Here is a 25764-nt window from a genome sequence, read left to right as displayed (position 1 = left end):
CGGCAAAAGGTTATCGACGGCGGCGCACGATTGTTGTAACAGTTGTTGTAACTGCATTTTATTATTTAACAATTAAAAACCATTAGCAAGTGCACTTTGCTGTGCTGTGCAAGGATTAAATGCAAGATATTCGGTTAAAAAACCGTCCCCGAGTCCAGAAATGTGAAACTAGGGAGTTTGTGCATTTTTTTTAAAGAATATTGGTGCAAATAAGGCTTGCAATTGTAAATTTTGCTTGTGTTACTGTGAGTGTGAGCGTGTGTGCGTGATAAGTGCAACACGCAAATAAAGAAGAACTGGGAGAGCAGAGCACGCGAAACAACACAACACAAATAAAGAAGCAATTGTCTCGAGGTATAAAAATGAATATTTTTCTTATTCTTAATTCGTGCAATATACTTTTATGTGTAAATATAGATATTAAAGGTGTCAATTAAAATATATGCTAATTGAATAATTTCGGAACTTAATATTTCTGCTTGTGTGTTGTGTGTATTATATTTTTATATGTAAAAATATTGTGTAAATTGCAAGCGCACATCATTGATTTATTTAAATATTTACATTGATTTAAAAGCAAATAACATTCAGTTTAAAATATGTATCATTTTTTCATGCTAAATATATTCATATGTATTTACGTAGTACATATGAGGAAAATTCGGTGCCATTCTCATTTGAAAATTTCGCTGACGCGGTCGCTTCGACCTGAGTCTGAGTCTCTCGAGTAGTCGGAGGCCTGGAGGCGACACCACTTGACAATGGAATGAGAAAATCAATACGCTTTTGGTATTAGGGCATCTTAGGTGCCGGTCGTCGTTCCTTCCTTCAAAGGAACTCATTAATATTACTGCCAATTGATTAATTGAAAGCGATTACGTTAGCAAATATTTGAGGGGAGGTTTAATAAGTAAACAAAGAGATGTCGATTGAGATTAACGTCTGGATTAATATACGTATATAATAAATACTTGCTTGTTTACAAGTAGAATATATATTTCTGAAAAGTAAAACTCAATTTTAAATGTTAAGATATGAAACGTATATCAGTAACTCTCCTTAAAAGCTAATAATACATTTGCATTTTAATGGTAGCTAAAAACAAGTATGGATAATTATGAAAAGGGCCCGCGCTATTGTACGTCTCGAGTGTGTCCAAAAATAAACACCAAAGGAACAAAACGGCACGTTTAACACAAAGAACGCAATGAAACAAACAACAAACAGTTACATTTCCATATGTCGCAGCCTAAATACCCTAGTTAATTTGCAAAATAATAATATATGTTTTGGTATTACTGAGTTTTTAATAAATTATCATAAAATTATTTTATATAGTAATTTGAAATGTATATTAGGTATATGCATTTCTTTTGTAGCTGCAAATTGTGGGGAATACCCATTATTCGAAAATAACTAGAGGGTATAATAAGTGCGATTTCTGCTCGCTATTTGATTGAAGATATTTTTATTTCAGTTTCAATTGAGTTCAATTAGAGCTCTAAAAGAGCTCTTGCTGTATTTTAACAACGCAATGGGGTTGTCTTTATCATGATTGTTTCTTTTGCTTTCGCACTCGATGTCATTACCCACTGCGTATCACAATCGGTGGAGTACTATGTAAACATCATATGCAAACAAGGAAATGTTTATTAAGAAAACACAATTAGCTTATTAATCCTCCAATTATTATGATTCAATTAGTGTATCACCTTTTGCAGAGTTTGTTCAATCAACCAACTATTGCTTAAGTGAATGCCAAAGATGGACAACGAACAGCCGCATCAGGAGTTGGTCAAGTGCGTCTTAGTTGGAGACACTGCCGTGGGAAAGACTCGTCTGATTTGTGCCAGGGCCTGCAACAAGCATGTGTCGCTATCACAACTGCTGTCCACACATGTGCCGACCGTCTGGGCGATCGATCAGTATCGCATTTACAAAGACGCAAGTGACAAAAACTGTCTGAGATTCGTAACAATGTTCTTCGATTACACATAGATGTTGTTTTTGTTGTATCTTTATAACAGGTGCTCGAACGATCGTGGGAAGTTGTAGATGGGGTTAATGTCTCGTTGCGATTGTGGGACACATTTGGTGATCACGACAAGGATCGCCGCTTTGCCTACGGCAGGTAAATAAAACTGCTCCAATTCGTTGAAATATTAATAAATCAATTATATTCGTCCTATTTAAATGTAGATCCGATGTAGTGCTATTGTGCTTCTCCATTGCAAGTCCGATCTCGTTGCGCAATTGCAAGGTCATGTGGTATCCGGAGATACGTCGCTTCTGCCCAGATGTGCCCGTCGTCCTCGTTGGTTGCAAGAACGATCTGCGCTACATGTACCGCGATGAGAACTATTTGTCCTACTTTGGCGAAAAGGGAACGTTTGTAAGGTATGCGTAAAGCCTTCTTTAAACTATGTAAGGCACACTTTAAGTTAGCTATAATATTAACGAACTAAACGATATACTCATTGTTCCAATTAAACCTGGAACTTATTTAAAAAAGAATCATACTTAATTTCCTAACATTCTCAAAATGCATCATCTCAAATCTTTTTCTTAAACTCTTTATTATTATATTCCCCAGAGCTGCATTAAAGAGCGATTTGGTCATGCCGGATGAGGCACGCGCCGTTGCAAAGGAGCTGGGCGTAAGCTACTATGAGACTAGCGTCTTTACATACTTTGGTGTGAACGAAGTCTTTGAGAATGCCATCCGATCGGCGCTAATAGCGCGACGTCAACAACGCTTCTGGATGACAAACCTGAAGAAAGTACAGAAACCACTGCTACAAGCACCATTCCGGCCACCGAAGCCGCCACCACCGGAGGTTACGGTCATGGTTGGCCACTATCGACAGGACATATACAACATGTTCCTGTCACAGGCATATGCCGATCTCATTCTTGTCGCTGGCGGCACAAAATTTGCTGTGCATAGATTCATGCTTGCCGCTGCATCGAGCATTTTCCAACGCATCCTGACCACGGAGTTGAGCGACATGGGAGGACGCAGCAGCAGCGAGTCCAGCATGGTCAGCTCAACGTTTGGAGAGGCGACCATTGCTGATTTTAATGATGATACTGAGTATCTCATACGCTATGAAACACGCACACAACGGTAACTAAGAAACTAATTTGGTGTAATTAGTCAAATTATTATTTCTCAATCTTATTCTTCAACTAGCATGTGGGAGCATCTTAAGAGGCGTTCCAGCTATCAAGCCTTGCCATTGGTCGAGTCAAAACGGTCGGGAGATTTACATAAAGATCTGCAGCATCCAGTTTTGCAAAGTCTGCGCTTGGTTCAAGTGGAGAATCAACGGGGAGTCAGTGCAATCCAAACAATCGTCACCCTCAACAAACTCATTTCACCACAGGCTCTTCATCAGTGCCTAAGATTCATTTACACCGGCACTATTGATAAAGAATGCAGCAATATTCAGGTAAATCAAAAGTATTTTCTATTTAATATATTTTCTAAAATCATGATTATCTATAGGAAATAAGAGAAGCTGCCGATTTCTTAGAACTGCCTCAATTAACCATGTTGCTTACCAAGCCACAAAGCATCATGGACAGTCCAAGTGATGAACCAAATCCACACATTTGTCTTGTAAGTTGAAACTTCAGGCTAAACAAAATTCGATTAACTTATTAGATTTGCATTTACAGCGCATAAAGGAGAGCATGGAGAGGCATTGCATCGGCGATGGTTGCTTTACCGATGTTACCTTTGAACTGGATGATGGTCTGATGAAGGTGAGCCACAATATTCAACTAGTTTTATTTCAAATATATGTTAAATTCTATTTTTACTTAAAGGCACATCGAGCTGTCTTGGTTGGACGCTGTGACGTTATGCGAGCCATGCTCTTGGGTGACTTTCGAGAGGCACATTCTAATGTGGTATGTGATTAAAAATGTGTCATAGATTTTAAATCCTTTTAACTGAAGATTTTAACTGCAGATTGTTTTCCCTGGAGTTACCATCTATACATTCCATAAGCTGTTATGCTATCTGTATACAGATCAGATTCCGCCCATCTCAGCGGTGAAATGCCTCAATTTGCTGGAATTGGCCAACCGATTGTGCCTGCCGCGCCTAATCAATCTAATTGAGTGTCGCGTTATCGAAGATCTCACAATAATCTCACAAAACGAAACCAATGAAACGGTGGATCACTGTCTCAAGCTGCTAGAGCCCGTCAAGGTGCGCCGATCAACCAAAACCAAAATAAACAATATTAAAATACTTTTGATTTGTATATTGCAGTTGCACAATGCTCATCAGTTGGCCGAATGGTGTATGTCGTATCTGTGCGTTAATTACAATGTTATTTGTAAGTTTTCACTCAAGGGCCTCAAGGCTCTGCATCAGGATAATCAGGAGTATTTGCGGGAGCATCGTTGGCCGCCAGTTTGGTATCTGAAAGACTACGACTATTATCAACGTTGCATCAATGAATTGAATAAGGAGCTGAAGCTTAAGAGCTCACGCCGCGATTTTCCCAGCGACGATGAGGGCTGTCTATGCTTCACTGGAGGTAAGTGTCATCATCATCATCACTCATCTGCCATACACATACAACAGACAAAGATAAACATGATATCACATCAATCTGCCACAAGATGACCCGAAGAAAACCAAGTTATGTACTGCAATATTACTAATTGCTTAGAGTTTTTTCCATTGAGATACTACGATCCAATAAATAAAAAAAAGGAAGAAGTTCTGCTTCTGGGTTTGTATTTGTTTTGAGTCTCGTTACCTCGTTTTCCTTGGCTTCATGCAACACACTGTCCAAATCATCATCACAATATTAACGTGCAATATTTGGACAAAGTGTTTTCTTGGCTGCTAGGTAAATCAAAGCGGAATGGAGTCGTCACGTCCAGCACGACCAATGGAGACAGCAGTGGCGGAACAACGGCCGAGAATCAAATATTTAATAGCTCAGCCAACTCGATGAACCACATCGACTTAGAGGCGGACATCGATCTGAATCTCTGACACCCAGCCTTAGGGCACGGAAGGTGCGTAACTTGTTATCAATTCGACATTTAATTCATTAATATATTTCTATGTTAAAGATCACTGCGATTTATTGTGATTCTGCCCGTGCTGATTTGTTTCATCTGTACAATTCTAAGTATTTTGATACTTTTCCAAATACACACATAACAATCGCCGTGGTCTAACGGATGGTGGCGGCGACTCTGCTTTTGACACTCAAAACACCGCCCAGGGACATAAATGGATTCATTAATTGCTTCTCTCTGATATGCTTCAAATTATGCCTAACTAAAGTGCAATATACTCGTATGCATATATACATACTTAGTGTGTATATATTTTTGGGCCGTATGTCGTTTATTTCGTTTTATTAGTGCGCACTTTTAATGCCGAATGCAGAAATATTGAATGAACTGTATGATAAACCTAAATCATGTGTATACTTATACTTATACTTGTGTATGTATATTTTTAAATTCCAACTTAGGGAAACATTTGTCTAGCCATAGCTTTTAAGCAACAATTTATAATCTAAGAATGCATTTTGTACAAAATGATATAGAATAAAGCAATTATAAATATGAAAACCAAACCGTAAACGTAAACACAAAACCAAACATTGTTTTGGTATAAATATTACAAGATTTTTAATTCAACCATAATCTCACAAAAATATAAATATATGTTTTAACAAACTCTATGCTGACTCTTTTGTCCTAAAACTAGCATGCGAAATTGTTTCATCTGCTACCTCCAAATTATCCAACATGGCAAGCAATTCTGGATCATCAATTACTATCTCAGGCTTATTGTTATTACTAAAAGATATATTAGGAAGCACAGCTTCTTTTTCGCCCAATAGTTCCTTCAGTTCCTTCTCTAGATCATCCTCATCCACAAAGGCCCCGTCTGCGTTGCTATTGGACAAGACATCTTGCACCTCTCTATGCTGATCTATTGTGTCACGCACATCGGCCAACACCTCATCTACATTATCGTATTTAAGACCAGATTCATTAAGAACATTTTGCAAAGTCTTGGAACCAATCTTGTAAGCATCAAGCACAACGCCAGTGTTTTGTGCCTCATCCACATTGGAGAGTAATGTTTCAATGTTATGCAGAGCAATGCTGCGACGCTCTAAGTGTAGATATAGATTAATCGAATGAAAGTAAAAAGATTTCAATAACTACAGACCATGATTCTTTTCCAGCAGACGTCTTTTTCTAAGGTATGTCTTGGCCAATTGTCTTTTGTTTTCCTTTACATATTGGCGTGCTTTGGTGTCATTCACTTTAATCTCCTCTTCTAGCTCCTCCAGCTGTTTCAGTAATCCAACACGCATCATATCCAGATTATGCATTGCATGATCTGTCTCACTGATAATGGGACTGTCATGATCGTTAGCTAAAATAGATCAATTACGTGAGATTAGTTAAATGCTTGCAGATGGTATTTTACACAATACTTGCCTGGTATCTTGATGAGATGTATACTTTTCGTTTGTCTCTCAATCTTGAATTCTATGGCAATAAGTCTACGAGCCTGCAGCGTTATTAAACACAATGGCAAACAAATCTCGTGAATGTCCATGCCACAATTCTTACAAATGGACTTGAAGCCCTCGAAATGAAGCAATTTTCCACGATTCTTCTGCAATACTTTCGTCTCCAGTTCACTGCAAAGATGCTATAAATATGAACAATACAATTAATTATACGTCGAATAAGTTGTCAAACATATATTGTACCTGAATCACATCGACATGGATCCATTCTACGAGGGATCGAGCTTCCATATCCTCAGCAACAATGCTATGCTTTAGTTTTAGCCAACTTTGCGATAGTGGACGTTTCACAAAACTATTCACCAGCCAGCCGCTCCACGAATTTACTGGATCGTACTCGTATTCAGACCGAAGTCGAATTTGTTTTCGCTGTGCCATGTCGGCTATGACCGTGTCGAGGCAGGCTGGGATTTGCTCTCCTCGCATGAATTGCAATTGCAGTTCACGCAGACTGAAATTTGCTTTGGCGTAATGTTGGCAGTATCTTTTTATTAGATCAGTCCAAAATATCATCTTTGCATCGTAGTTGCCGGGACTTATATGACGCGAATGAAAAGCTGCGAGTAACTCCTTCATTTTGCCGTTCTCCTCCCAAACAGGTGGGAACTCGAATTTTCTAGGATTATTATTTTTCTCCATTTCTTTATCACTTGTTTGCATAGTTTCAGTTTTCCAAAAACCAGTAGAAAATGCGCAATTTAAATAGTATGAAACGAGATGTGTTTTTCTTTAGTGTCGCAGTGCTGGCGGACATCCAATATTATAATAGGAATAATTACAATCAAATTTATTTAAATAATTCACGACATAATTAAAAATATTTGTTTAGCGTTTTGTTTTCACTTGATTTTGCTTATTTATTTATTTCGCAAATGTGACCAAACGAATTTATCGGAATTGCGCACATTCATCGATTAATCATGTTAAATTTGAGTGTTCACTGTTTTATTGTTTCCAGCTGCATTTTTATCTATGGTTTCAAAGAACAATAATAATTAGTAAAGGAAGTCAAAAAATAAAGAATTATATTTTCCTGATTGGTCGTTCGCAACTGTCTATTTATTTATAACAAAATAGGAAAATAAACATACGTGTCTCCTGCAATTGATCCTTATCAAAAATTCGATAAAATGCGACCTGCAACTTTTTATCGTTCCTTAAAGAGGCATTTAGCAGATGTTAAATTCAAAAATAAGCGGCAATGTTCATTTCTTTGGGATATGATAAGTATGAAATAAGGAATTATGTTTTCAAAACCCAATCTTACTCAGTCAACTCCATCAACTCGGTTGAACAATAGTTGCAACTTTTGTAAACCATAAATCAAGTATTCATGTTAATAACATTTCAGCAAAATGTTAATGATTTGTTGTTGTATTGCTCAGCTGTTCTGATTTAATGTAAAGAAGCAGAAAACGTGCAAGGCCACTAGATTTAGCTATTTTTCTTAATTGTTGTCGAGTTTGAATTGCAAAGTGCGAAGTTCAGCAAATAAGTATTAAAATAATTTGATCCGGTTCTGGTTATGCCAACTGAGCATTGCAGTGTTAAGAATTTTCGCGGCAACATAAGAAAAGAAAACGAATTGTAAACAAAACAAAGGGAGCAAACTTGCCTGTGTTTATTTGTGTTTTCACCGTTTGATGCGCCCGATGAAATAGAAACCATCTCTCTCTCTGTTAATAAACATCGCTGATGTGTGAGAAGAGGCTGCGCCAACACAATTGATTGGAGTTCGGCCAAATTCCATATTTCCATAATCAGTATATATTATCAGCGACAACAACTGCAAGCAAGTGCTGTGTTAGCTGACTCACGTTGCTGGTGGTGCGCTTATCTTGTTAGGATACTGTGCGAAATAACGACCGCTTCATTACCGGTGTTTTAATTATTTTTCGCTGTGAGTGCATTGATAAGCGTCAACTACAGCTGTTGTGTGTGTCATTATGTGTGACGATATTATATTTTGCACCAAGCTGGGTAGAGGTAAGTTACATGAATTTTAATCAAGCTAATTTTAAAGGTACACCATTATTTTTTTGGCAGATAATCTAAGCTTTACCCGTTTTTTTTTGTAACACTGAAGCTCACAAAAGCTTATTTTGATATTTTTGTTGCTTGCCATTTCTTTTGTTTCGCCTATTCGCGCTCTGTAGAAATTTCTTTTACAATTACATATAAACGTGCATACATATATTTATGGTATGCATTTGTATTGGTATTTAAGCACACAGCACATGCGTGTAGGGCGAGAGTAAATAGTACATTAGAGTTGAGACGTTATTTGGTAACTAAACGGATCTTTGCTTTAAAACTCGGACGAAGACAGTCGCGTAAATATCTCAAGCTCATGTCAAGGGTATTGGTATTGTTGGAGTTGTTGTTGCTGTCGTAGTAAAGTTCAGTTTTACTTTTGGTTGTAGCTTTTGCTTTGTTTGAAATGGGCTTTCGTAATGTTTAAGTTCGGCTTTTGCTTGACGCCGATGTCTCCTCATTAATACACTTATCTATGTATGTAAAAAGCTAATATATACACACATACAAACACACTGCTTTTGTTTTTGGATTTGTGCAAGCGCTACAAGCGCGATTGTGACGTCGACGCCAACTCGGCTGTTGCCGCGCTGTCGTTGCCTTTGCTATTTGCTTCTGTCGCTGACGACGGCGTTGTTGCCTATCGTATCGACGGCGACGGCAGCGTCGTTTTTAACGAACTGACAATGAAATTTCATTCAAACACGTTTCACGCCTTCGAGCGGTCGGTCAAACGACGACGCGCGTCTCTTTTCAAAACAACTCAAAAGCTAAAGCTGATCTTTTTGTCCGGGATTATTTACGGTGCTCACAAGTAGTGCAATGTAAATAAATACCTTTGCACACATTATATATGTAAAGGTGCTGTTTAGGTGTTTGAGAATCAGTGATATGCTTAGTGTGTGAAAAAACACTAAAGTAACTGTTGTTAAATTGTAAATTACACACAAACGATCGACAGTGGGACAGATACAACGCATTTAAAATGAAAGTGCCTGCGCGAGATTCGAAATATTCGTTCAACTTGAAAATATTCAAATTGCATAACGAGAAGAAATCAACATCAACAACACACGCCTCGTTAGCTCCGACGGTCAATTCACCGACTTCCCCAATGATCACAACTAAAAGAAATTCATGGCGCTCTTCATGGCGTGCTGCCATTGGAGTCGGTCACAAAGCCAAATCGGTCAACACCACCTCACACAACAATAACATCAACAACGACAACAGCAATTATGATGATATCAATAATGACATTTTGCATGAGAAATTGTCAAATGAATCATGCAATCAACTCAATCTCAATCCTGATCGCATTCCCAACATTGATGATTTAATGTGTAAGTAGTTGTCAAAAGAAATCAGAAGTCTGAAGCATGACATCCAAAGTCGAAAAACAAAAAATACAATAAATGCAACAACATAATCAGCATCTGATCCACACCAAAGCTCAAATTGATAAGAATCTTTCCATTCGTTTGGAAACAAACTTGATTACAGTTGTATGTGTACTTTGTAGCCATCAACATAAAGCCAAAATACATTTCAAATGAAATTATTAAAACAAAAAAAAGACTTGAAAAATAATATACACAGAAAATAACGAATATTAAGTTCTATACTATTATTGTACTGCCTTTATTGCTAGCAAGGTGGCAACTTTATTTGCTCTTAGCATGAACTCAAAGTTAAAAGAGAAACATTAACGCAACAAAAGTTTAATCACTGTCGCTCTCTTGCTCTTTTGAAGCGCATATCAGGCGGCGTGCTCTTGATGTCCTCTCCATAATCAGCTGATACAGACCAGACACCAGATTAAGAAGTACACATGTATTGTGTTTTACAAGGGAATTTCTGCAAATGTTTTTTTCCTCTCTCTTTTTGATATGAGTTATTTGATAGTGAAACCAACCAAATTTGCTGTCAAAGCTAACCCAATACAAATATATGGATGAATACGCGTGTATTTTGGTACCCATTGACATATGTATTGTGATTAGATAACATCATTGGATAGTTTGGGGACTTAGTGTAAGCAATTCAGAGGCCAGCGGTCAAGTTGAAAACTTTTAACTGGCGATAACTAACGAATGCAGGGGGTAGATAAGCGAACACGCATCGATATCGCTCGCTCTCTTAAAGTTGCCCTGCAGTATCGCACATGTTTCAGTCTGATTCGCTCAGTCTGCAAAGGCTCATCTAAACGTTGTTTTAATAATATCGGTCTCGTTGTCCGTCAGTACTACTTACATATATAATTTCTTGTGTTTGAAGTTAACCAAAATGATTTCACTCTCTCTATAAACATTTTATAACCGTGAAGAAAAAAGTGCATATACAATACGTAATACAAATTAACTTTCAACAATGACTGAATTGCATTTTACGACGATCTTTGATCTCATCATTCAAAGCGGTACGTGTGTGATCAGTCCAAGTTTCTTAGTCCAAATGTTATATCCAAGCACAAAAATTTGAATTTTCCAGTTAAATAATATAATTACATATTTTAAAATAGGTGGAAATAATTCCAGTAGTAAAATTATTTACGAAGATTTTGTTCTATATTAAATATTTCAATGATTAGATTTGGTAAATGCTAATTTCCTTTTTTTTGTTTTCATTTGTATTGCATTAAATTGTTATTTTTTAACGTTTAACTATTGTTGTGAATTGATATTATCATTTTCAGAAAACATTATTTTCAAAGACTCTCCTAAAAACTAGTAATAAAAATATACCTTGCTCAATTCAGAATGTAATATAAAATGCGATCCTCTAAACATGTGCCAATATGTGTGCCAATTAAATGTATTAAGACTATCAAATTAAAATGCTTCTTTTGCCATAAATGTTTAATATGTATGTGTGTTTAAACCATCTTGTTATTGTACATACCCATTATTTAACGGCAAGCAAGAATACGAAATTTATGTGCTTTCTTTTATTACAGCGATGCCATGGTTTGGCATGGACATTGGAGGAACACTCACAAAATTGGTGTACTTCGAGCCGAAGGATATAACGCCCGATGAGCAGGATCGCGAGGCGGGAATCTTACGCAATATCCGGCGATATTTGACCAAAAATTCGGCCTATGGCAAAACCGGTCATCGCGATACCCACTTGCAGGTGAGTTAATTCTTTGAAATGAAATTATCTGTCAGTATAATCGTTGAAGTATAGACTTTTTGATTGGATTCCCAAAGCATTACCTGATGTTCATTTTCTCAATCTCCCTCTCTAAAACGTTATCAGTACCTGTAGACATGATCAGAGAGATGAGGTCAACTGATTCATGCGCTAATTTTGCATTAATTTGTAAGTTTTGATGTCATTGACGTCAGCTACCTAGGGGTTACTTCGCATTTGCAACTCATATTATATTCGACTAGTTTTGTAATTCTAGATGACGAAATTATTGAAACACTTAAGATTTAATATCAGATTGAAAAGTTTTCCCTTGATAGTTTGCCAAAAATTTCCCAATTACTGATTTATATGTATAAACAAACACACAATTTTATTGTCTTATCTATAAGAAGATAATCATGGTAGCAATGAAAAATTTCCCGACTTATCAATATAAATGGAAGTTGGTATATTTCCCTGACTCACAAATACATGCAAGCATATGTATTTAGTTTACCACTTGTGACTAAGTGAATTTAATCAGATTGAAGTTAAGTAGTTACGAGTTCAATGAACTGATTGATCTACAACCAAATAATATAGCTAGTACTAGCTATAAAACAAGCCAAGTCGTCAGCACTGTTAGGAACTTGGAACCACATGCACGTCGATGTTCTCGACAGGTTTACATAGAGCATTCATTGACTTTTGACTTCCTGAAGTGCGATTTTTGTTTCGAATGTTAAATGGTTATTGGCATATAAAAATTCCGTGTCACAGCGCGTCACTTATTACACATCGGCAACACGACAGCTCGTGGTCAAGAATTCCTCTCTAAACTTGGACTAAGTTCACAATTTGGTTACGACTGCTTGTATAATGAAGATATGTCTGGTTGATTGGCAACAGCAAAAAAGTTCCACATTGAGAACGCAGTTTTGTTGACAATTGCCAATTTTAATTTTAAATTAGTTCGACGTATTGAATTTACCTAAGGAAATGCTTTTGAATGCAGATTTTGAACTGGAATGGAGAATATACATATATGTGTATTATATATATATTTTGTTTTGCCCAAATAAAATAAAATTTTATTCTGAACTGCTTAAAAACTTTTCGAGAATGTATTGAGGGGTAAGAGAAAAATGTAATCCTAATTTTATTTTATAATTTCTAAGAACTAAAAAACCTGATGAATGTTTTTCATAAATTCAGCTATTTTGGCTACCCATTAAATAATTGTATAATAACACGTCAACTTACTTAAAGATATAATATTATATAATATATTATAATCTTTTTTTAATTCGAAATACCTTAATGAGAAAATTATAATTTCAAATTAAGCAATCAAATATACCAAAGATGATCTTGTATGTATTTTAAATGTTTCAAACACTACTGAATTGTTTACTGAATTACAAGTGTTTAATCTAACTTTATTTCTTTCTTTCAAGATGGACAATGTGGTAATTCGCAAGCGAAGAGGATCTTTGCATTTCATACGCTTCCAAACCACAGATATGGGCAACTTTCTGTCGCTGGCCAAGCAGAAGGGCATGGCCGAGCTGGTGACCACCGTCTGTGCCACGGGCGGTGGGGCGTTTAAATTCGAGAAGGATTTTCGCGATCAAGTGAACATGAAGCTGGCAAAGTTCGATGAACTGGACACGCTAATCAAAGGAATACTCTTTGCCGATATGCACAACAGCACCGAGTGTTATTACTACGAGAACGCACGTGAAATTCTGTAAGTAAATCAATTTGTATTCCGATTCTTGTATTAACTTTAAGCTATCCTTGCAGGAAGAGCGAAAAACGCGCCTTCAACTTCTCACAGCCGTTTCCCTTTATTTTGGTAAATGTTGGCTCAGGTGTCTCCATTTTGGCCGTCTACGGACCAGACAACTACAAACGCATTTCGGGCACAAGGTAAAACGATCTACGCTTTACATTATTACCGAGGATAATGTGATTAATATTATTTGTTTTGCTATGCAGCTTGGGTGGCGGAACATTCCTCGGATTATGTTGTCTACTCACCGGTTGCACAACATTCGAAGAAGCAATACAGCTGGCCACTAAGGGTGACAATCGAAAAGTGGACAAACTTGTCAGGGACATTTACGGTGGCGACTATAATCGCTTCGGTCTGACTGGCGATTTGGTAGCATCCAGGTTAGCAATAAATAATTTCACAATTTCTATAGCACGCAACTGATTAAATTTGCATTATTCCTACAGCTTTGGGCAGATGCATATGACCGAAAAGCGACAGTCGGTCTCCCGTGAAGATTTAGCGAATGCCACACTTGTCACCATTACCAACAATATTGGCTCAATAGCACGAATGTGCGCTTTGAACGAGAAGATCGACAAGGTAAGGCTGCAAAGCATTATTTTCATTATCTCGTAAATCTAATTTATTTGTTTGGTTGCTAGGTCGTCTTTGTGGGCAACTTTCTGCGCGTGAATCCCATTTCGATGAAACTCTTGGCTTACGCCATGGAATTCTGGTCGAATGGCACAATGAAGGGTCTGTTCCTGGAGCATGAAGGTTACTTTGGCGCCCTGGGCTGCCTTCTGCAGTTTAATGGTGAATTGGCTGCCGCATTGAACGAGGGTCTCGACCATTCAAATACACCAAGCACAAACCCAACGCATACCACAGATGCCGGTGGGGATCCGTCCACATCGTCACCCTCACTAACCTCAGATGCCTCGGATAAGCCAAACGATAACACAAACTCGTCAAGTAGATAGTCGTTGCCCTAGAGTAAGGGAGAACGGTGTACGGAATGACGACAAATGCAATAGTGGCATTTTCTCGCTAATAAATTAATTAAATTGAAATTTTTGCTTAAGAATACACTTGTAGAGGATGCACAAATTGTAAATGTATGAAATTAAAACACACATCAAATCGATAAAGTGCCTGTTAAAACGCAACAAAACAACAACAAATTAGGGCTTGTTCTTATGTACTACTTACTATATATACACTGCACTTACTTGCAATCGAACTTGATGCCAAATGTCTGCACACATTTCAATTGTTATTATTGGAGGATTCTGGTCTAAACATAAGTTTTGTTTTCTGCAACTAAAAATATTACGAAAGTATTACTAATACTTGAATACACCAAAAGGCCGCGTGATTGTCCGATATTCATTTGTCTTCTATCGAACTACATATATACTATTATCAGAGAATCTATGGAAAATAACAATACTAACAACAACAACAGTACATCTAAGTTTTTACCATTCACATTCGGCGTGTGAAACATTTTGTTTTCAGTGGATTTTTAAGGCCTCTTTGTTTAGTATAAGTTTGTGGTTTATTCATGTAAGATTTTACCTTGTCAACCATTTCTACTCTTAAGCAGCTCAATGCAATTTGTTTATCGAAAACCCTTCGATTGAATTCAAATAAATAAATATACTATCATACATATGGAATTTTAATATTTAACGGACTATAATTATACATAATAGACCGCAGCTTGGCAAACAAATCACAGATTTTATTGTGGAAAGAAACAAACAATTTGCTATACAATCAATTTGATGGTTGCCAATCGCTATAATCTCGTTTAATACCGTAATTGGTTCTAAAATCAAAAACCCGTAAATTGTGATCAGTGGCAACGAACATATATTGACTGTCACATGCGAGACTATATACAGGTGAGCTTCTATGATGTTGACGCGTTCGTCCTGGAAAGTACAATTGAATGTATTTCCCCGGCACACGAATATCATATAAATTAACACGACTGTGGTATTTGGCACCGCACAGCACGGCATAGAGACCATCATACTCGAGGCAATAGAACGATGAATCAAATGGATCTTCCCAAATGCAGACGTCTCGATCGATGCGTCGATCGAAGATGCGAAACGTGGTATCAAAGTTGGCAGTGAATAAAACTTGATCGTCTTTCATTTTGAGGTCGTAGATAGAGATGGTGTTTGAATTGAAAACTTGCTCCTCGCCACTGTTACAAAAAAAAATAAAAACAGAATTATAAATAAATGTAATAAGATCTTTAATAAAGATAAACCAACCTTTCTGTGTGAATTCCTCGTAGCGCTCTTCTGCCCGCATCTGTGTAAAGACCACCAAAGAGCCACTGACCGTCGTCACTGAGTTTCATGCACTTGAATGAGCGTTGCAGATTCATGAATAAATCAAAGTGCGACAAGCCAAACTCCTGCGAACGTTTCCACAGCTTACAACACGTGTCGGTGCTGCTGGCATAAACATCGTCCACAAAGTCAACACAGAAGAGGTATTCCTTGGCGTGGTGCAATGTTTCCTCGGTGATGCCATCGCCGTCTCGCACAAAACAAGAGCCATTTACTCGCCCGGCGAATATTGTGTTCTGTTTCATCACAAAATCCGATATATCCGATATCGTTGGGGTGCTGATCTCCTCGGCGTAGCGACGCTGCAGTGACTCTGGGCCCGTTCGCAGATATTTGCGTAAGTAATTGGCATGCGTTATGTACAAAGCATCAGCGTCAACGCAGAGTTTGGAGGGGAACATTTGGGCATGATGGAAATAGTGTCGTTCCAAGTAAATGCCACTCAGCCAATTTCTCGCCACCTGCAGTCGTTCAAAGTAAGTCATTTGTGATTGATTCCTGAAATGAGATGATGTATAAGAAAACCGTGTGTACATAAAACCATCTCCTTACCTCCTCTCTACACGTGGCCGATTCCTGTGGCCGCACAAGAGCGAATCCATTGTCATGGCATAGAACACATACTGCTCGATGACACTGCCTAGATAGTTGTTAGCCTTGTACAAATTGACTAGATCTCGTTCGGAGCAGTATTTAAACACTCCCAGCAAGCAGTCAACGTTTAGATCCGTAAGCTTCATAACGACTATTTGTATATTTGACTCACTGCTACCAATTAGAAAGCTGCCAACAAATTCGCGGCATTTTGATTAAGAACACTAGATTGGACAACAGAAATGAGCACATCTTCCTTGCCAACAATTATCATTATCGAGCACTATGTTTGTTATCGAGCACCATGCGTGTAATCGACTAAAAAGCTTGTATTCGATTTTAGCTAACGATGACACGATAGTCCGATGACTGCGGTGACGATAAGAAGAAGAGTAGAAATTTCAAATCTTAAAGCTTTGCAACCGTCAACATTCGTTTTATTTCATGTGCATTGAGCTTTAGCGGAAAATGTCGTGCAGTTCTCATCAACCTATTTACACATTTCATCAAATCAATTAAATGCCACAATGTGAAGCCAAAAAAAGAAACATTCTCTGCATTTGAAGTTATTTAGCACAGTCTTTCTCTAATTAGTCACAGAACTTTTGGGGGAAAATAGTTGCGCCAAATACCGAAAATAAAGCACATTTGGTTATCTCAACAATTTTCCTAGAACGCCTGTTGTCAGACGTTTGAGAAGCCATTGATGTAATACCTGAATAGACAATATGCTGAAATATTCGCTTCCGATTGCATTATCATATTAGGCTATAGACGAATTTATTGTATGCATACATACTTACGTGCGTAAAAAATTGTCAGATAAGAACAAGACCACGTAAATTTATTTACCATCAGATTAAACATACATATTCATATTGTTAATATCACGTGCTGCCATCGGAAATCGCCAGTTGTCAACATGTTGTTGTTTACATTTTCTAGATTTCGCTGGAATATTAAGCGTCAATGGAAAAGACTTCAAATTAAATTATCGCCCCATTAATTTATCTCTTCAAAAGCAAGGCAATCATAGTTTCAAATTTTGCCACACTCATTAATAACGGGCAAAAAGAAACAAAGAAGTCAAAAAATGTTCTAGAAGTTCAACCACACCCAATGAAAAATGTTCCTGCATGCCAAGTTAAGAGAGTCGGAAGTCACATTCACATTCGACTGGCGCTAAACGTTATTCTCTGCTGCGCTTTACGTTTTTTACGAAATTCTCTCAGCAATTTCATAATATGATGACTAAAGTACACAACTCTGGCTACGTAGAATTTGTCACGTCGACTCGTCGTCGGCTATTGCGTCGTGTTAAAAAAAAATAGTTACTAGCTAAATGAAACCGATTTTTGGGGTGGAAAATTTATTCATGGAAACAATATTAATGTAACTCAACCCCCTTCGCAATTGTATATAAACCTTTTGTTCTTTGTTCAGGTTTTTCATGTGCTGTATTTCGCATTATTACTTAATGGCGTTAACGTCGTATGTTCATGCATATGGCTGACTTTTAAACTGGTTTAAGATTTCAATAAGCAATTTCAATTTAGTTTTGGAGGTTCATTAAATGTTGTGTAGGACTTTGACTTACGTTATGGTGATAATTTTTTCGTTTCTAGTAAAATAGATAAATTGGTTTTCGTATATTATATTTAATTTCGATTTTTCAAAGGTCACTTTAAAATAAATACCTTTTTCTTCATCAATGTAACAAAATACCTTAAAATAAAAATATAATTCGACTAAAAAATTACTCTAGAAAAGGTGAAAAAATTTTGAACTAGTTTTGATCATTAATACAAATATTGAAGAATAATTTTAAAATTTCCAGATGTCAGTCATTAATACGAATGGAGAAGGCTTTTTGAATAATTTACAAATGTAAATTTCAAATAATCGAAAGTTTTAAATATGTATACATATGTATCTGCAGTTTTTTCGATTCTATAACCTTGAAGCGATCGTTTTTTTACGGCAACCTTCACATACGGTTACGATACCCTTCATTTTCAACGATTTAAGAGGGTATACACGTTGACATTGAAATTGCCATCTCATTCTGGCTGTCACTGATAAGCCCCTTATCAAAAGATTAAATTTTCCCTCGTGTAAGGTATTCAACATTTTTTCCCAGGTACTACGTGTACATATAAACATTATTACTTTTATAGCACCACAATGGAGTAAGGTAATGCAGGTGCAATGAGTCCATATGACATCAGCATGATTTGGCCCTAGACGCACATCATATGATGATGACGTCAATCTACATATATCTGTAGATTGAGAGAGTCTGTATGATGGATCTATAAAATCAGTCAAGGTAGTTCTCAAAGTAAACGGAAAAAAATAGCACGCAATTTATTTTTGAAAAGTGAGATCAAAGTTTGATGTTTTATTCGTTTCATAATTTTTTCACTTTGTATGCCATTTTTTCATATCTATATGCAAAACTTCAAAAAAAATATATATATTAAATAATAAATAACAATTTGCATTCGTTGCCATTTTGAAACATTGAAAATAATGCTTTCTACTTGATATATAGATTGATAAATTCAACAATTTACAGCAAAGTATTAATTTATGTATTGTACATAAGTTGCTTTTAGGAAGAATAAGTTGCAGTTACGAGGATTCGGATTCGGTGTCTCATCTCTCTCATCTCAGTTTAAGTTTTGAGAGTTCTACATAATAATGAACGAACTACAATTCGTCTCTCATGGAAGGCAGTGAGTTTTTGTTTTTAGTTTAGATTTGTGTTTTTTGTTTTCCTATATAAATGATACTTGTAAGTGAGCGAGGCTTCAAAGTCTTTTCGTGTGCGAGTGAGTTGGGTGTTTTGGTCACCACCCCAGGATGGATGACGTGGAGAGCCCAGGGCCGCCTTAGCCTCGGCTATCTGACGTCGCAGCTGTTAATCAGTCTACGAGTATACGCCCCCCCTAATAAAAAGGGTCGAGCATCGAAGCTTGAGATCGAGTGATCGATCGATCAAGTTCACGCGCCAGCGTATACGAGAAAGCGAGTTTCAAGTGGCTTTATCCGCGGCTCAATGTCAACTAATGGTCAGCCCATGTCCTCATCAGCGTCATCATCGTTTACCGTCGTCAAAGGTGTGGCAGAGCTATTGCTGTTGCTGTTTTGGGCCATTTGTAAGGTGGTGTGTGTATAGTCGAGAGGTTCGACGCCAATATCCTCGTATTCATGCTCATGCTTATCTCCGCTTAAGGCACACATTTCGCTCACATCTCCATCCTGCTCCATGCATTCAAGCTCATCCTCATCATTATCCACATCCCAATCGTCGGCAATCTGCACATTGACCGGCAGATACAAATGAAATGGTCGCTGCTCCTTCAGCCAAGGCGTTAGAAAAATGTGGCTGGCTGTCATGCGTTCCGTGTAGTTCTTGCGCAACAACGAGAGCATCAGCCAGCGCACCGACTTGGACAATGTCATGGGGATCTGAACGTTGCCATGTCTGATAACTGTGATCAGATTGCAGTTGGCCTTCTCATAGAACGGATACTGTCCCACTAGCATGGTGTACAGTATGACACCCAGTGACCACATGTCCGCTGGCTTGCCTTGGTACGTTGGCTGGGGGCAGAGTAACTCGGGTGCGGTGTAAAGCGGGCAGCCGATCTTGTCGCTCAGTGTATCATCGTCACCATCGAGTATCATAGAGCCTTCCAATGATTCATATTGTAGTTTCGTTCTGTAATCGGTAAGATAAATAGGAAATTTCCTCTTAAGTAAATCTCTTCATTGTAATAAAGCAATTATACTACATTATTAGATAATAACCTTATATACATTTGACATATTCTACTTATCATATATTTCAAAATTAAAATTATTAAAATAAATCGTTCTACATCAATTAAATTAAATAATAAATACTAAATTGTCAAAGCTCTCGCATTTAAATTCATTATTGTATGCAATCTCAATAAGCTGCAAAGTTTCAGAGTTGCATAAGATTTGAAATTTGATGGTGTTGCCATTTACTGGCTGGCGCATTACAACACTGACACACACTCAACTTAACTCAAATCGATTGGCATTGCGTTGGCGTTGCCAGTGTTGCCAGCTGGCGAACGTAAGTAATTGATATAACAACAGCAACAACAACAATACAACTTGTAGCCCATCTCTGACAAAGCTGGCGACCCCAAACACCCAAGAGCGGTGACACCATGTTGACATTGGCCTACATTATTTCCATGCAAAAAAGCTCGTGAGCGAGAAAGAGATAGAGAGAGGCTCTCAGCTCCAAGTGACGTTTGGAGTTGCAACAACTCCACCTACGGTTTCAAATCTTCTCGTGGAGAGACAATGAAACACACAACTGCCAAACATCTATAAGATAATGGAGTGAGGAGCAACAGCGCCAAACCCAACCAAATATTTTTGATTGTGCCATGAAACAAACAAATAAAGATACATAAATATGTATGCATGTTTGCATATGTATGTATGAACTCAAAAACCTCGAGCTGACCCTGAGCAAAAATGAGCAAACCAAACCGAATACAACAACGAAATAACGAAAAAAAAACACAAAAAAAACTGAGCGCACCTCTTGCCATCAGACAAAATTACAATACACCACACCAGCAATCAGTGAGATAGAGAGAGAGAGGAAGAGAGCAGCGTGGTGTACCGACGACTCTCAGCGCGATCGTTGTTACAACAAGCGACCTTGTTGGGTTTTTGGAAGAGGGGAGCGACGAGCATTGCGCAGTCCATTCATTTGAAGAGCGCAGCGCAGCGCATGTGATTGGTGATCAGTCCTTCTCTCTCTTGCACTCTCTGTACAAATAATGCGCGTCTGTTTGTTGTTGCTACGATTTGAAATTAAGAAAATGTGTATTTTCCAAAAGATACTCACACACTCAATTAGCTAGAGAGGCGAAGTGGAGAGGTGAGAAGTGGCAAGCAGAAAAGAGAGAAGAGGGCAGACAAGGTAGCTAATACGTGCTGCTAATTTAAATGCTATTTAAATATGTATACGCGTAGCCAATATAATAACACATGAAAATATACACACAGAAGATCAGAGTCAGGGCCACAGCACAATTTGACCTTACTGTCGAATGTCTTCAATTGTGTGTTTGTATGTGTGTGTATTAGTTGTGTATATTAAATTCCCGTCTTTATCGCCCAGATAGATATTTTTGAATATCGATAACTTATCATTCTATTTTGATTATTCGAGTGTGATTTCTTCACATCATGATCGTGATGGACAACTTAACGAAAAACTTAGACTGTATCTTAAATTGACGTAAATAACAAATTTGTACTCGTATGTTTCATATTTCAACGATAAGCGAACAAACAACGTACATTCAACTCAAAATACTCAGGAATTGTTTTTCTGTTTTTAATGATAATTTCCAAATTTGCCTGACTCATATATAAATATAGTCGTATTCTGGGTATATATTTACAATGATTATTATTAGCTCCTCAAGGTAAAAATATACTTGTCAAAAATAATGTGTAATAATAATAGTCAACTACTAAAAATATTGTCCACACAGTTCCTCAAACTGATCATTAATATTCCGCACTTGCACAACTGTACTACATACAAACTTACGTATATACATACATATAAACTCTCTTCAGACTTGTGTACAGAGTATGAGAAACAACAAAAAATAAATGCATAAAAATAAACGGGCAATACGTAAAGCGGAAAACGTCAATGCAATAAATTTGCTAATTGCATTGGCAATGGAAACGTAAGGCAAACAAAAAAAATATACAAAAAGTTCAAAAACATTCAACAAGTATTGCTTCATTGCTAAGAACTATACACTCACACAGGCACATACGATATAATGTGTGTGAACATACGAACAGAACGAATAAGTAAGAGAAAACGATTTGCAAGTGTTTTTCTCGCAATCAACAGGTACGACGAGAATGAGGAAAAGCAGAAAAGGAAAGCTTTTCGCTTTGCTACGAGTCTAGATTCAGAATACTTTATACTATAAATATAAATAACTACATTCACATTTATGTACATATTCACTAACATTCATTGCGAGTATAATGACACAAAATGAATTATTTTGCAAGCGGCACACAGAGCACAAGTTTGAAGGTGAGCCTAACATTTCGACGTGCACTGTACTCATACCACCATACTCACACACGCACACACATTCTCACATATTAATACTTAAACCGCAAACAGTGAAACGGGTAAATGAGTACAAAGTAGGAACCTCGCTGCGAGCACTTTGTACGCTCCAGATATACATACACATATGTGCGTGTGTGTATATGTTTGTATGTACGCATTTTGTTGTTGTTGTATTATCAGTGTTTCGTGTGTACAGTATTAACGAAAATATTGAGTACGCAACGCGTTTGAGGCGAAAAGAACATAATTGTTCTATGAGCACATCATAGTAGTGGAACTACTTCTATAAATGGATGCTATTTCTTCATCAGGTCGTACAGTAATTTTCGAGCTGTACTGTATTCATAGATCATAGCATTTGTTGCTGCTGCTGTTGTTGTTGTAGTTGCTGTTGATCTATTGGTTATTTTTATTGCAACACTTCTTAAACGTTCAATGTTACCCACAACTGGCCGACAGACAGCAACAGCAATAACAACACCAACAACAACAACAGTGTCGGCCAATAACAAGAGCAACAATTGTGGCACCAATAACACTACGAAACGAACGAACGAACGAATGAAAAAAAAAACAAACTGTTGCTCATAACGAGTTTTTATCGAATTGCAAAATAAAGATATGCAACCAGTACAACGAGCAAATGTGTGCGAGGTGTGAGTGAGACAGCCTCTAGTCTGTCGTTGCTGGTGGTGAGTATATGATGCGGGTGAGGGGAAGGGTCACTACCAATCGATTACGAAAGTCATCAGCACATGTACATACATACTACACAGATGCATATGTATGCAGGCGAGCATATGAACATATGCCACAATTGTAATGGCACATTTGAAATTTATGTATGGTGGTTATCGATTAATTATCGATAATATGAGTGGGTGGGTTTGTATACTGACCTCGCCTCGTCGATAAAGTAGAAGCGCTTTAGCTTTAGATCACGCAGAATAATCCCATTGCGATGGCACACTTGCACAGTCTGGCAAATCTGATGGAAAATCGCACGTGCCTCCGATTCACACAGTCGCTTCTCATGCCTAATATACGTGTGGAGGTTCTCATAGACACGATGCTGCTGCTGCTGCACAACGGGGGCAATGATGATGTAGGTGCGATTCTTGGAGAGTGGCACAAGGTCATGCACACCACGGATCAGCGTATGGCCATAGATGGTGCTGCGGCAGAGCTGTTCGTCCTGCTGCAGTTGGAAGTAGGCGCGTTGCACTTTGTGCAACGGTTCGTTGATGATCTTGCAGAGAAACTGTTCGCCGGTGAAGACATCCACGCACTGCAGGTTTGATGACGTCAGATCGATGAGATGGCGATAGGAGGCGGGTGTTTTTGCTGCTGCTGCGGCTGAGATGTGACTAGGCTGGGCACTGATCAGATAACGGTTCTTGATCACCTTAACGGGCTGCTCGTTAACGTTGCTGCCGCTGCTGCTGCTGTTGATGATCGTCTGCTCGGCAAAGCTTAAAGCTTGTAGCTCCGAGACGCCGCCTGGAGTGCGTAAAAGCTTCTCGCGAATGGTGCGTAGCATTTGTGCATTCGGGAATTCCTTCGTTGGCGTCGATAGCGCAGAGTTCGGCATGGCGGGGGATGAGGGTGTTGAAGTTGCAGTTGCAGCTGTTGCTGCAGCAAACGCTGGCATTCTGCTCGCAGCTAACGGCATCGCATAGTTGACTATTTTGTTGGCCTCCACGGCAGTCGTCGCATTGTTGCTGTTATCCATTTTGCTGGTGTTTGTTGATTTGTTTTTTTTTTTTTTATGGTTGCGGTTGGTGGTAAATGTTATTTTTATGCACTTGCGCCTTGCCTTTTTCAGCTTACAATTATCACAGTTGTTGCTTTTACTAACTGCAGTTTGACTTTAGCTCACGATTGGCATTTTGATTGTCTCTTTGTATGTGTTTATATGCGTGTATTTGTGATTGTTGCTGTTTCTGTTTTGTTGTTGTGTTCGAGAAAACGAGGAGACGCCGCGCAGACAGCAAAATTTAATTTGTCAATTTTTATGCTGACTTTAATTTCACTTGGTTTGGTTGACGCAATGCAGCAGATTTATTGCGAAATATTTTTGTTTAATAAACGAATATATTTATTTTCGCGTTAGTAGTTGTTGCTGCTTTTGTCGATTTTAAAACAAATCGAACGATACAAAAATTCACTCACTCGTCGTACAACACGAAACGAAACGAACGCGCCCGTCTGTCTGCTTTGCTCTCCGAAATTGTAATGGTTCCATTTTCAATATTCGTTTCGTTTATGTATGCTTGGCATGGCGAAGAATGTCAGGTAGCGTGTTCCACTTGCGAGAGTAGCAAACGTGAGCAGCTGACGTCACAACGCCGAAATGTACTGTACATATGTACTTTAATGCATGCTGAGCACGAAAAAATATATTTTGAAGTTGTGATTCATTGAAGTTTTTGAGTGAGAAATGAGTAATTGATTATTTCATTTAATTGTCAAATTTCACAATCTGTGTTATGCATATACTATATATACTTATTCCTAAATAGATAACAAATGCATTCTAGTCCCCATATTTACTAGAATTAAATTTAGTAAACATTTTACATACTATTCACGCCCTCAGACGTAGTGACGTCACTCTTCTCTCTTACTATTAACTCAACATACGAAATACAGCACAAAGCAGTAGATCAAAAGGCAACCTCTCGGAGCGAAGCGTGAATGGAACGTCTGAAAGTGAAACACTGCCAGGGCTACGCTATCAAGACTTGCATTGGTATGCGTGAGAAAGTGAGGGCTTGTGCGACGTTATTTTCGAAAACAATTGCGTAGAGCATTGAAATACTCGCCATTTCATACACAAACGTACATATACGGAAATTTTTGATTTGAGAATGAAACGTTTATTTTGAATGCCATATGCTAGCGTCGTTTTTGCTTTACAATGCTTACAAGCAACAACCCCTAGATGTCATATGAATGTATGTATGAGAATGTGTGAGTGTTTATGCGTTGCTGTATTCTAGCACTAAATACCAAAAGACGCTTACTGTATCAGCGCAACGATCAACACGCATTAAATGCGCTGTAGTTTTTCTTGTTGCTGTAGTATGT

At 37.9% G+C, this 25764-nt stretch overlaps 5 protein-coding genes across 9 annotated transcripts; 2 read left to right on the top strand and 3 right to left on the bottom strand.

The window, feature by feature from the left end:
• Positions 1 to 12: 12 nt before the first annotated feature.
• LOC117572631 (rho-related BTB domain-containing protein 1) lies at positions 13 to 5615 on the top strand. 3 transcript variants are annotated; one of them, XM_034255592.2, is made up of 13 exons: positions 13 to 354; positions 1722 to 1944; positions 2028 to 2131; positions 2200 to 2397; positions 2594 to 3127; positions 3194 to 3452; positions 3509 to 3622; positions 3682 to 3768; positions 3832 to 3915; positions 3977 to 4219; positions 4283 to 4553; positions 4872 to 5043; positions 5101 to 5615. In XM_034255592.2, exons 2-12 carry the CDS (start codon positions 1756 to 1758, stop codon positions 5018 to 5020), a joined length of 2232 nt encoding a protein of 743 aa, XP_034111483.1. In that variant the 5' UTR covers positions 13 to 354; positions 1722 to 1755; the 3' UTR covers positions 5021 to 5043; positions 5101 to 5615. The 3 variants fall into 3 exon arrangements, with proteins under 3 accessions (XP_034111483.1, XP_034111482.1, XP_034111481.1); XM_034255591.2 differs by having other exon boundaries at positions 1705 to 1944; positions 4854 to 5043; XM_034255590.2 differs by having other exon boundaries at positions 14 to 354; positions 4854 to 5043.
• On the bottom strand, positions 5507 to 11659 carry LOC117572634 (charged multivesicular body protein 7). The gene is made up of 5 exons (XM_034255596.2): positions 11526 to 11659; positions 6774 to 7560; positions 6496 to 6712; positions 6221 to 6430; positions 5507 to 6163 (listed from the first exon to the last, which is right to left on the bottom strand). The coding sequence occupies exons 2-5, from the start codon at positions 7248 to 7250 to the stop codon at positions 5721 to 5723; spliced, it is 1347 nt and encodes a 448-aa protein (XP_034111487.1). The 5' UTR covers positions 7251 to 7560; positions 11526 to 11659; the 3' UTR covers positions 5507 to 5720.
• LOC117572632 (pantothenate kinase 3) lies at positions 8021 to 15212 on the top strand. Of its 3 annotated transcripts, none has more exons than XM_034255595.2 (7): positions 8021 to 8576; positions 11581 to 11759; positions 13217 to 13509; positions 13566 to 13691; positions 13761 to 13937; positions 14004 to 14139; positions 14202 to 15212. In XM_034255595.2, exons 1-7 carry the CDS (start codon positions 8537 to 8539, stop codon positions 14520 to 14522), a joined length of 1272 nt encoding a protein of 423 aa, XP_034111486.1. In that variant the 5' UTR covers positions 8021 to 8536; the 3' UTR covers positions 14523 to 15212. The 3 variants fall into 3 exon arrangements, with proteins under 3 accessions (XP_034111486.1, XP_034111484.1, XP_034111485.1); XM_034255593.2 differs by lacking the exon at positions 8021 to 8576 and adding an exon at positions 9333 to 9967; XM_034255594.2 differs by lacking the exon at positions 8021 to 8576 and adding an exon at positions 10808 to 11043.
• Positions 15213 to 15265: 53 nt separating this feature from the next.
• LOC117572635 (F-box/WD repeat-containing protein 4) lies at positions 15266 to 16796 on the bottom strand. Its single transcript, XM_034255597.2, has 3 exons — positions 16464 to 16796; positions 15831 to 16409; positions 15266 to 15760 (listed from the first exon to the last, which is right to left on the bottom strand). Exons 1-3 carry the CDS (start codon positions 16649 to 16651, stop codon positions 15322 to 15324), a joined length of 1206 nt encoding a protein of 401 aa, XP_034111488.1. The 5' UTR covers positions 16652 to 16796; the 3' UTR covers positions 15266 to 15321.
• Positions 16797 to 18891: 2095 nt separating this feature from the next.
• Positions 18892 to 25084, bottom strand: LOC117568901 (tribbles). Its single transcript, XM_034249804.2, has 2 exons — positions 23574 to 25084; positions 18892 to 20232 (listed from the first exon to the last, which is right to left on the bottom strand). Exons 1-2 carry the CDS (start codon positions 24404 to 24406, stop codon positions 19581 to 19583), a joined length of 1485 nt encoding a protein of 494 aa, XP_034105695.1. The 5' UTR covers positions 24407 to 25084; the 3' UTR covers positions 18892 to 19580.
• Between the last annotated feature and the right edge of the window lie 680 nt (positions 25085 to 25764).

This window comes from Drosophila albomicans, chromosome 3, assembly GCF_009650485.2.
Source record: "Drosophila albomicans strain 15112-1751.03 chromosome 3, ASM965048v2, whole genome shotgun sequence".
Lineage (NCBI taxonomy): Eukaryota > Metazoa > Arthropoda > Insecta > Diptera > Drosophilidae > Drosophila > Drosophila albomicans.
The sequence above is the reverse complement of the archived record's forward strand: the minus strand, read 5'-3'. Positions and strand labels throughout refer to the sequence as shown.

What these genes read in the sequence shown, in the direction of transcription:
- LOC117572631 (XM_034255591.2), top strand. Translation starts at nt 1,756, where the DNA reads ATGCCAAAGATGGACAACGAACAGCCGCATCAGGAGTTGGTCAAGTGC. An exon ending in AGTATCGCATTTACAAAGAC is followed by an intron (nt 1,945 to 2,027) that starts GCAAGTGACAAA and finishes TCTTTATAACAG; the next exon opens with GTGCTCGAACGATCGTGGGA. An exon ending in TATGAAACACGCACACAACG is followed by an intron (nt 3,128 to 3,193) that starts GTAACTAAGAAA and finishes TTCTTCAACTAG; the next exon opens with CATGTGGGAGCATCTTAAGA.
- LOC117572634 (XM_034255596.2), bottom strand. Translation starts at nt 7,250, where the DNA reads ATGCAAACAAGTGATAAAGAAATGGAGAAAAATAATAATCCTAGAAAA. An exon ending in TCCATGTCGATGTGATTCAG is followed by an intron (nt 6,713 to 6,773) that starts GTACAATATATG and finishes TCATATTTATAG; the next exon opens with CATCTTTGCAGTGAACTGGA. An exon ending in ACATCTCATCAAGATACCAG is followed by an intron (nt 6,431 to 6,495) that starts GCAAGTATTGTG and finishes GATCTATTTTAG; the next exon opens with CTAACGATCATGACAGTCCC.
- LOC117572635 (XM_034255597.2), bottom strand. Translation starts at nt 16,651, where the DNA reads ATGAAGCTTACGGATCTAAACGTTGACTGCTTGCTGGGAGTGTTTAAA. An exon ending in CGGCCACGTGTAGAGAGGAG is followed by an intron (nt 16,410 to 16,463) that starts GTAAGGAGATGG and finishes ATCTCATTTCAG; the next exon opens with GAATCAATCACAAATGACTT. An exon ending in CGAGGAATTCACACAGAAAG is followed by an intron (nt 15,761 to 15,830) that starts GTTGGTTTATCT and finishes TTTTTGTAACAG; the next exon opens with TGGCGAGGAGCAAGTTTTCA.
- LOC117572632 (XM_034255593.2), top strand. Translation starts at nt 9,610, where the DNA reads ATGAAAGTGCCTGCGCGAGATTCGAAATATTCGTTCAACTTGAAAATA. An exon ending in CAACATTGATGATTTAATGT is followed by an intron (nt 9,968 to 11,580) that starts GTAAGTAGTTGT and finishes CTTTTATTACAG; the next exon opens with CGATGCCATGGTTTGGCATG. An exon ending in ATCGCGATACCCACTTGCAG is followed by an intron (nt 11,760 to 13,216) that starts GTGAGTTAATTC and finishes CTTTCTTTCAAG; the next exon opens with ATGGACAATGTGGTAATTCG.
- LOC117568901 (XM_034249804.2), bottom strand. Translation starts at nt 24,406, where the DNA reads ATGGATAACAGCAACAATGCGACGACTGCCGTGGAGGCCAACAAAATA. An exon ending in TACTTTATCGACGAGGCGAG is followed by an intron (nt 20,233 to 23,573) that starts GTCAGTATACAA and finishes TACCGATTACAG; the next exon opens with AACGAAACTACAATATGAAT.